This window comes from Triticum aestivum, chromosome 3B (assembly GCF_018294505.1).
Source record: "Triticum aestivum cultivar Chinese Spring chromosome 3B, IWGSC CS RefSeq v2.1, whole genome shotgun sequence".
Taxonomy (NCBI): domain Eukaryota; kingdom Viridiplantae; phylum Streptophyta; class Magnoliopsida; order Poales; family Poaceae; genus Triticum; species Triticum aestivum.
In genome coordinates this window covers 32,080,549-32,090,764 of record NC_057801.1, presented here as the reverse complement: position 1 = coordinate 32,090,764, position 10,216 = coordinate 32,080,549, and the positions used below count along the sequence as shown (strand labels likewise).

General features: G+C 45.2%; 1 protein-coding gene across 1 annotated transcript; it reads right to left on the bottom strand.

The window, feature by feature from the left end:
- Positions 1–8,230: 8,230 nt before the first annotated feature.
- Positions 8,231–9,238, bottom strand: LOC123064556 (expansin-A24-like). Its single transcript, XM_044488015.1, has 3 exons — positions 9,079–9,238; positions 8,636–8,960; positions 8,231–8,540 (listed from the first exon to the last, which is right to left on the bottom strand). Exons 1-3 carry the CDS (start codon positions 9,236–9,238, stop codon positions 8,231–8,233), a joined length of 795 nt encoding a protein of 264 aa, XP_044343950.1.
- Positions 9,239–10,216: the final 978 nt, after the last annotated feature.

Below are 10,216 nucleotides of genomic sequence, written 5' to 3'. Positions count from 1 at the left end.
CTGACAATATTTTTTCCATCCAACCTCTGATATTTTCCCATGCTCGGTCTCTCAAGTATCTGAAAGTGCCATTCTTTGAGTGCCCAACATCCGTAGGCATCCCCAAATACCTGTCGCTGAGGGATTCATTCTGGACATTCAAAGTGGTTTTGATGCTTTCTCTCATACCCTACGGACAGCCTTTGCTGAAAAAGATAGATGATTTCTCGTGATTTATGCGCTATCCTGAAGCCAAATAGTAGCACTCCAACAGGTCTGATATGGCAACAGCCCCTTCAACACTCGATTTAAACATCAGCATGCTATCATCAGCGAAAAGGAGATGGTTCACGACGAATGCCGTGGGAGCCACCTTGATCCCTTCTAGCTGAGACGATGAAGAACTGGATTTCAGTAGGCACGAAAGGCCCTCTGGTGCAATTAAAAAGAGGTATGGGGATATCGGATCTCCCTGCCGAATTACTCTGGATGGATAAAATTGTCTAGTCTCTCACCATTAAGAAGTACTGAGAACGATACTGACCGCACAATGTTCATGATGATTTGTACCCAGGCTGGAGCAAAACCCAGCTTGATCATTATCGCCTGCAAGTAGTCCCACTCTAGTCTGTCGTATGCTTTCATCATATTGAGCTTTAGGGCACAAAAACTGTTAACTTTGGCTTTGCTGCGCTTCATAAAGTGAAGACACTCATAAGCACTAATGATGTTATCTGTAATATGTCTTCCTAGCACAAAGGCCGACTGCTCCTCTGAAATAATCTCTGGGAGGACCTACTTCAATCTGTTTGCAATCACCTTGGACGCGATCTTGTATAACACATTGCATAAACTAATCGGCCGGAATTGAGTTAGCAAAGATGGATTCATTACCTTGGGGATGAGAACCAAAACAGTATCATTAATGCTCTCTGCACTCTCCTCTCCCCGAATTATTCTTAGCACAACCTCCGTCACCTCAGCGCCACATAACTCCCAGTAATGTTGATAGAAATGAGCTGGAAAACCGTCGGGGCCGGGCGCTTTGGTTGGAAACATCTGAAAGAGGGCTGTCTTAACTTCTTCCTTCATGTATGGCGCAACGAGAAGATCGTTCATCTCTGCTGAGACCTTAGTTGCCGACAAAGTCATGTGAGTTAGGTTCAAAGAAAAGAACCTCTCCCACTTTTGCTGCCAAAGGAGCCACCAGATGGCCATACAACTCTGGTACGTCATGGATTTGGATCCATATGTTGATTGTTTCAAGTTTCACAGTGGACGACTTCGTTATCCCGTCATACGGCAGCAGAATCACCGCATCTCCCCTGAAATTCCATGGGCCGTCGTTCATAACTCTCTCCCAATCACCCAAGCAAGTGAATGTGACCATATACAAGTTTTCCTCCAGAGGCTTGAACCTGGCCTCCTGCGCAATATCCCATGCCGATCTCATCTTTCTGTAAAACCAAGTCTGGCTGTAGGTTTTGGAGGTGTTAACCCTAGCTAGGGCTACCCATCTCGGCCCCTCCGGCGGCGCTGGTTGCTCATCGAAGACCACGTCGTCCAAGTCCTCCTCCTTCAATCCCAACTCCTTCATCAACTGCTCGACATCACTGATCCCAGAGGAACTAGCTCCGGAATCCATGAATACTCTCACCCGAAGAACAGATCGGGTAGCTTGATGGGGAACCCTAGTTTCCGTCGACCCCTTCCTTGCCACGGGCGAGACGACAGCCCTGGGAGGCCGCCCCTCCTTGTCGCGTCGAGAACGGGGTTTGATCGGTGGTAGGGGACAAAAGCTCGACGGCGGTGAAGATCGCCCCGGGAGAACTCGACTGGTAATAAAGAGAAATCCCCGTAATAATGGCCCGGCCCATTAGGTTTGTATAGTACTCTTTGAAGAGGGTCTTCAAAGGCAAGTAGTATATGTTCAGTGGGCCGCCCAACCCAGATTCGATGGCTGAGGCCGGGTTAGGAGTGAAAGGATGTTGTTCTAAGTTTAACGGTGTACCATATACAACAGAGTGACACTTTTTTACCGAATGCATCATATAATTGATATTTTAATATTACCCAAACGATGGAATGAATTTGATCTTACATACACCAGACATATTACACCATGAGTATCAAGAAATTGTCACGTAAAATAGGACCACTTCTACAATACTGCCCCACTAAGCATCACAATTTGCATTTTACATAATGCATAATTATCAGAAATCTATCACTAGGCCTGGTAGATTAATTGGTCCGCACACATTGCTCACTTGAACTGCGAGTTTTTAGGAAATGTTTGTCCAAAACTACCCCCCCCAGAACGTCCTTGTACATAAGCATTTGGCCATCAGTGCTGGTTAGTCTAAACTAAAGCATCATGCAAGTGAAGTTCGCCAACGAGTGTCAGTTGGCGCTCCAGTTGCATGACATCGGCGTCCAGTCGTCAGAATCAGAGCTTTTGACATTCGTGGACTTCTTTGGACGTCGAGTGGGCTATTTTATCAGGTCAGTATAGTAGCAGCCATCTTCTAGACCTAGCGGACAACGGTGAACCTACGAACTACAAAGAAGCAATGATGAGCCCGGTTCTGACAAATGTCTTCAGGCCATGAAATCCGAGATAGCATCCATGTATGAAATCCAAGTATGGGCTTTGGTAGACTTACCTGATGACTGAAAGGCCATTGATAACAAATGGATCTTTAAGAAGACAAACGCTGATAGTAATGCCACCGTCTACAAAGCTCAACTTTTCGCAAGGGGTTTTCACAAATTCAATGGGTTGACTACAATGAGAATTTCTCACTTGTAGCGATGCTGAAGTCTGTTAGGATTATGTTAGCGATTGCTGCATTTTTTGATTATGAAATCTGGCAGATGGATGTCAAAACAGTGTTCCTTAATGGTTTCCTTAAGGAAGAGTTGTATATGATATAACTGGAAGGCTTTGTCAATCCTAAGGATGCTAATAATATATACAAGCTCTAGCGATCCATCTATGGACTAGTGCAAGCATCTCAGAGTTGGTATATTCACCTTGATGAGGTGATCAAAGCTTTTGCTTTTATGCAGACTTATGAAGAAGCTTGTATTTACAAGAAAGTGAGTGAGAGCTCTGTAACATTTCTAATACTATATGTGGACAACATATTATTGTTTGGGAATGATCTAGAATTTGTGGAAAGCATAGGGTTATTTAAACAAGAAAAAAATTCAATGAAAAACCTGGGTGAGGCTGCTTACATATTGGGAATCAATATCTATAGAGATATATCAAGACACCTGATAGGACTTTCAGAGAGCACATACCTTGACAAGATTTTGAAGAAGTTCAAAATATACCAGTCAAAAAAGGGGGTTCTTGCTTGTGTTGCAAGGTATGAAGTTGAGTAAGACTCAAAGCTCAACCATGACAGAAGAAAGAGAAATGATGAAACTCGTCCCCTATGCCTCATCCATAGGCTCTATAATGTATGCCATGTTGTGTACCAAACCTGGTGCGTGCCTTGACATATGTCTGGCAGGTAGGTACAGGAGTGATCCAGGAGTGGATCCTGGACATGGTCAAAAGTATCCTTAAGTACCTAAAGAGGAGTAAGGAAATGTTTCTCGTTTATGGAGGTGACGAAGAACTCGTAGTAAAGGGTTACGTTTATGCAAGCTTCAACACTGATCCAGATGATTCGAAGTCTCAAACTGAATACATATTTATTTTGAATGGTGGAGCTGTGAGTTGGAGTAGCTCCAAGAAAAGTGTGGTAGCAACATCTACATATGAAGCAGAATACATACTTGCTTCGAAAGCAGAATAGGAACGAGTGGTACCTAGTGCACTGGATCCAATGACTATCAATTGTGACAACACTGGTGCCATAGTCATTGCCAAGGAACCAAGGTTTCACAAGAAAACTACGCACATCAAACACCACTTCAACTCCATCCATGATTCCATCAACATAGAACTTTGCAAACTACATACAGATCTGAATGTTGCAAACCCATTGACTAAACCTCTTCCACGAGCAAAACATGATGAGCACCAGAACTCTAAGGGTGTTAGATTCATTACTATGTAAATTCGATTATTGACTCTAGTGGAAGTGGGATACTATTGGAAATATGCCCTAGAGACAATGATAAAGATGTTATTATCATATTTTCTTGTTCATGATAAATATTTATTATCCATGATATAATTGTATTGACCGAAAACTCAGATACATGTGTAGATACATAAACAACACCGTGTCCCTAGTGAGGCTCTACTGGACTAGCTTGTTGATCAAACATGGTTAAGGTTTCCTAACCATCGATATGAGTTATCATTTGATAATGGGATCACATCATTAGCAGGATAAATTGATGGACAGACCCAACCGTAAGCTTAGCATTAGATCGTGTCACTTAGTTTATATGCTATAGATTTCTTCATGTCAAGTATCTGCCCTTAGACCATGAGATCATGCCACTCCTGAATACTGGAAGAATGCCTTGTGGGTTAACAAACGTCATTTCATAACTGGTTGATCATAAAGGTGCTCTACAGGTATCTCAGAGAGTGTTTGGTGGGTTGCACGGATCGGATTTGTTGCTCTGTGTTAGGGAGAATATCTCTAGGCCCTTTAGTTAATACAACATCGTGAATAGCTTGGAAGCAGGTGACCAATGAGTTTGGTCACGGGGATCTTGTATTATGGAATGAGTAAAGAGACTTGCCGATAACGAGATTCAATTAGGTATGGAGATACTGGCGATCAAATCTCGGACAAGTAACATATCACTGGATAAAGGGAATTATATACGAGATTAACTTAATCCTCGACATCGTGGTTCAATCGATAAAGATTTTTGTTGAATATGTAGGACTCAATATGGTATCCAGGTCCTGCTATTGATTATTGATCGGAGAGGAGCCTCGGTCATGTCTACATGTTCTCGAACCCATTGGATCACACACTTAACATTCAGTGATGTTAGGGTAGTATTGAGATCTTCATATGGTGAAGTACGAAGGTAGTTTGGAGTCTCGGATTGGATCTGGGACATCACGAGGATCTCTGGAGTGGTTCGGAGGTATATATATGGGAAGTCATTTTTAGGGTACCGGGAAATTTCTGGGATATGTCGGCATCATACTTGGATCACGGCATGGCTCCGGGGGACCACCAGTGGGTCCCACCACTCCCAGAGGCCAGTACGGGTTGAGGGGAGGCACCCTGGCCTAACGCACCAGCCCCCCTTGGGCCCATGCAGCTAAGGGGGGAAACCCTAAGAGGGGAGGATGCCTCCACCTGACTTGGGAGGCACTCCTCCCCTAGGCCGCCGCCCCCCTCCTTGGAGGAGAGTCTAGGGTTGCCCCCCCTCCCTCACCCCTATATATAGTGGGGAGGCGCATGGGGGCAGCACCCTTGCACCCTTGGCCGCTGTCTCTCCCAACTTCTCCCACCTCCTCTCCAGTACGCGGTTGGCGAAGCCCTGTCGGATTTCCGCTGCCACCAGCACCACCACCACGCCGTCGTGCTGGTTCAGATGTCATCTACCTCTTCTATCTTGCATGATTGATCAAGGAGGATACGTCACAAAGTTGTACGTGTGCATATCTTGAAGGTGTCGGTCATGCAGTGCTTGGATCGGGACGCGAGTATGACTACGCTAATCACAATCTCTAGATCGTTAATGCTTTCGGTCTACAAGGGTATGTAGACACTCCACCTCTCATTGCTAGCATCTCCATAGAATAGATCTTGAGTGGTTCGTAGGAAACTTTTTAATTTCCGTGCAACGTTCCCCATCACTCTTGACATCCATGGACTTGATCGAGCCTGCTGCACCAACGTTGCTCACAAGCACAAGACTGAAGTAATCACGACCATTGATCTGAACCTCACTCCACCCTACTTAATGCACGGAACTCTGCATGTGTATGGCAGTTGCATAGAAAAAGTTAAAGTTATATACTCCTCAGGTGACCTCGATCTAATTTTTGAACTTATAAGAGGCGCATATATACCTCTGGTACATGACAGGGATGATGCCACCTCTATAAACACCGACTTCTCCCAAGATGGCTGGGCCATGTTGAAGTGTGGCCGTCGCGGGTTGCATCAGCCACCATTGTCATTGGGGAGGGCAGAAGTTTGTGGTCGTGGTGGGTTGCACCAGCCACCATTGTCATTGGGGAGGGCATCATTTGGCTAGTAGAAGATTGTGGCTGTGACAGTGACCGTCACACCGGGCTTGCAAAACAACGGGTCTGTGCATTCGCGGTCGCATGCGATCTTGTAACACTGCCCGCATGCAGCGCCGTTATTGAACAACACGGTGCTTAGAAAGTGAAACATGGAACGGTATATTCTTTTCAAGTAGTAAAGATAGAGATAACATACTTCATGTCCCTCATGCTTCCAAGAGTCTTCTTTCCACTTATAAAAGAATTGTGAGGAAAACTTCTGATCTATTCATCCACTATCAAGGTAGTACAAAGAACACCAGAAGTAAAAAAATACATCCAGGTCCGTAGGCCACCTAGTTATGACTATAAGCACTGAAGTGAGCCAAGGATGCGACCTTGTCATTGCTCCTCCCTCATCGGAGCCGGACAAACCTTGTGTAGTAGATAGTCAGGAAGTCGTCGTGTTAAGGCCCCATGGGACCAGCGCACCAGAACAACGATTATCGTATGCGTAGATCGGAAGGGTCCAACTTGCAGACACACGAACAAATAGGAACAAAGACCAGATCCACCGAAGACAAAGCCGACCAAATCCCATGAGATGCGCTAGAGACAAACCTGCACACACCCTTCGATGATTCTAGAAGCACCACCGGGATGGGGACTAGGCGGGGAGAACCTTCTTCAATCTTCATAGAGCCGCCACCATGTCTCTCTAAGCAGGACACAAACCCTAAAAAAACTCAAAAAATCATGTAAAAACAAACCGCTCCCGCTGGCAAGGGCCGAGATGCACGATGCTTCCATGGCCCTAAAACAACATGAGACATGGTAGATTAGTGGCAGCGCTAACGGGAGGCACAAGAAACCCTAAACGGTTGGGGTGCCCTTGGGTACAGTGAAGGGTTGTTGACATTTGTCTAACATTTTTTCTTTACACGTATCAACAAATGAAAGATAATCATGCGTACCTTGGAATTTAGCTGAATTCTTTCCTGTTAAGGATCAGAAAATTGAGACATAATTCTACGTGCTAGGAGTAGGCGGGGTCTTTTTCCATTTGCTGGTCGATCAAGAGTCAAGGAACAACAAGTACTAGTCATGATCAAACCATCTGCCACATGGTGGCATAGGTATCCAGGTCACGCCTCCCTGCCGGTGGTCTAGAAAATCCTTCGAGATCATAGTCTTCTAGTGTCGAATTAAAAACATCACCTTGTTTGTTATGTGTGTTGGCCGAGTAGTGAGTAGGAAACTCCTTCAGAGATTATTTTCTCGGATGTATGGGACCCGTGCCTATTTCAATTTGTAGACAAGAATATCATGTCTGTTTTATTGATGATTTTACCAGATTCGGTTCAATCTATCTCCTTATAAATAAATCCGATGTTTTCAAAAATTTCATCTCTTTCAGCAACATGTTAACTATTTATTTGATAAGAAAATTAACGCAGAACAAACAGATTGGGGAGGTGAATATTAAAAATTAAATCTGTTTTTGAGCATATAGGCATCTCCCATCATGTTTTGTGCCCTAATGCACATGATCAGAACGGACCCGCTGAAAATATATCATGGAGGTTGGCCTCTCCCTTCTTTCCCATGCATCTATGCCCCTCAAGTTTTTGGATGAGCCATTCCGTACTGATGTCTACCGTATTAATCGTGTTCATAGTCATGTTATTCATAACCAGACGACCTTAGAACACATTGTTGGCACTAGAATCAACAACTCATTTCTTAGAATTTTCAGTTGTGCAGTTTTGCCCAACTTGCGACCATTCAACAACACAAACTTGAGTTTCTATTCGAATAGTGTGTCTTTCTTATAAGCGTGAGTTACCATGCATAGCACTAGAATGACATAATCTATTCACAGAATGCATCACAGAAGTGAATTTGAAGAATACACAATTGATGGAATGAACATGGTCTTAGATACTCCAGACGAATTACAGAGTGAGTATGAACAAATTGAATTGTAAAATTAAATCAGTGATACAAGCAACACACAATTACACAACTTGCATTTTATACAGCGTAATTACCACAAATCCATGACTCGGCAGACATTGCTCACTAGAATTGTAATTTGCTAGCAAATGATTGCCCAAAGTTCCATCCCTTTGGCACAACATCATTGAACACAAGTGTGTGTCCATCACTATTGGTTAGTCTGAAGGAGAGCATCTTGCCAGTGAGGTTCGCAAGCGAGTGCCAGTTAGCACCCCAATTGCGTGCCATAGGTATCCACTCGTCGGAATCAGAGGTCTTGACATCCATGGACTCGATCGAGCCAGCTGCAGCAACATTGCTCACACGCACAAGATTGAAATACTCGTGACCATTGATTATGAACCTCACGCCACCCTGCTTCACGCACGGAACTCTGCATGTGTGTGGCAGTGACATAGAAAAAAGATAAGTTATGTGGCTCCGATGACTCTGAACTAACTTTTGAACTTGTAAGAAGTGCATATATACCTTTGGTACATGACGGGGATGATGCCACCTTTATAAACACCGATCTTCTCCCAGGCCGGCTGGGCCATGTCGAAATGCGGCCGCGGTGGGTTGCACCAGCCGCCGTTGTCATTGGGGAGGACGTCGTTGGGCGGGCTAAAGTTCGTGGCCGTGACGGTGACCGTCACACCAGGCTTGCAAAACAACGGATCCGCGCGCTTTCGGTCGCATGCGAGCTTGTAGCACTGCCCACACGCGGCGCCGTCATTGAACAACACGGTGCTCAGCGCCGCCGTGCGTGTCCCGTACCCTTCAGAGAAGAGGTTACCATACCCGCACGCGCCACCTGCAATATGCAATATATAGAACCCATCGCAAGTGTTAATACACAGAAGAACAAGATCAACCGGGCATGCACGCAGTAGATGGATGTACATGCGTGAGTTGAATGATTAGTTGATTACCCATTGTGTCAGAGGCGTCAGCGCCACCGTAGAACGTCGCATGCGCCTTCTGCCAGACGAAGGGTTGCGGGGATGGCGTGGTCGGGTTGTCCGCGGCCACAGAGAGCACACAGCCGATCGCCGCCAGCAGCATCCCTGCAACAAATCGAGCTGGAGCCATATCGGCCGCTAGCTCTTGAAGTTTGATGAACTTGTGGCCTAAATCAATGGAAGCGTTTGTTCGTGTGTCTATATTGATCTGTTGCTGACGGTTGTGAGCTGCTGTGGTGTTCAAACGATCGTTTGTTTACATAGTGTTCACTGCGGTCGATTCGTACGTATGTCGCTGGAGGATTCAGCAAGGCCACCCTGATTGGTTCAATGAAGCATGTAGCGTGCAAAAGTGACTGGCCGTGCAGCCGAGCCATGGCTTGCGTGGCAATCAAGAGATATATGTATAGTATGCATGTAGGCACAGACCCGTCCCTTGAATCGTACGACGAGTGTTCATGTCCTGCATCTGGTCCTCAATGTCGGCGGCGCAGATCGGCGTGTGATAATTAGGTCGTGAAGAAACCTTGAGTTGTCAGTAAGGCACATCGACAGATGCTTTCAATCCGTATCCGTCCATTTTTATTCATGGTCGTGAAGAAATGTTCGTCGGTTTGATCTTGCGAAGTAACTTGACGTTGCTTTGGTGTGGGTGGATCATTCTGTGGACGTTAAACCAGGCTAATCCCATTTTATGCAAGTTGCCCAAACGTGCACGGGGGCACGTTTTCAGTGAGCAATTTATCTGTTTCACCATACCTTTTCATGTTTGTTGTTTGTTCCTTTTCAATTTTTCTTCTGGTTTCCTCATTCGAGTTTGGTTCTATTTCTAAGGAGGAACTACCCAACCCAACGGTTATCCTTTGGGGCTCCCCTAAGGATCAATTTTTTTTGGCCTTAGAGCACATCAAATGATGCATCTAGGCGCCGTCACGTATCGTGTGCTGGGCCTGCCCCCCCCCCCCCTCTGAGTTTTTTGGCATGCGTTTTTGGATTTTAGATGGGTTTTTTTGGCTTTTCAGCTTTTGCCTGGTTCACCTCGGTTTTGGAGAAAAAATTTGTTTCATTTTTGACAAAACACAGCCATGCTTCTTGAAAAAAAGTGCTT

Bases quoted from the DNA above. Each gene is read 5' to 3' on its own strand.
- LOC123064556 (XM_044488015.1), bottom strand. From the start codon at position 9,238: ATGGCTCCAGCTCGATTTGTTGCAGGGATGCTGCTGGCGGCGATCGGC. The intron at 8,961-9,078 runs GTAATCAACTAA...TGCATATTGCAG, and splicing joins TGACGCCTCTGACACAATGG to GTGGCGCGTGCGGGTATGGT. The intron at 8,541-8,635 runs GTATATATGCAC...ACACACATGCAG, and splicing joins ATCCCCGTCATGTACCAAAG to AGTTCCGTGCGTGAAGCAGG.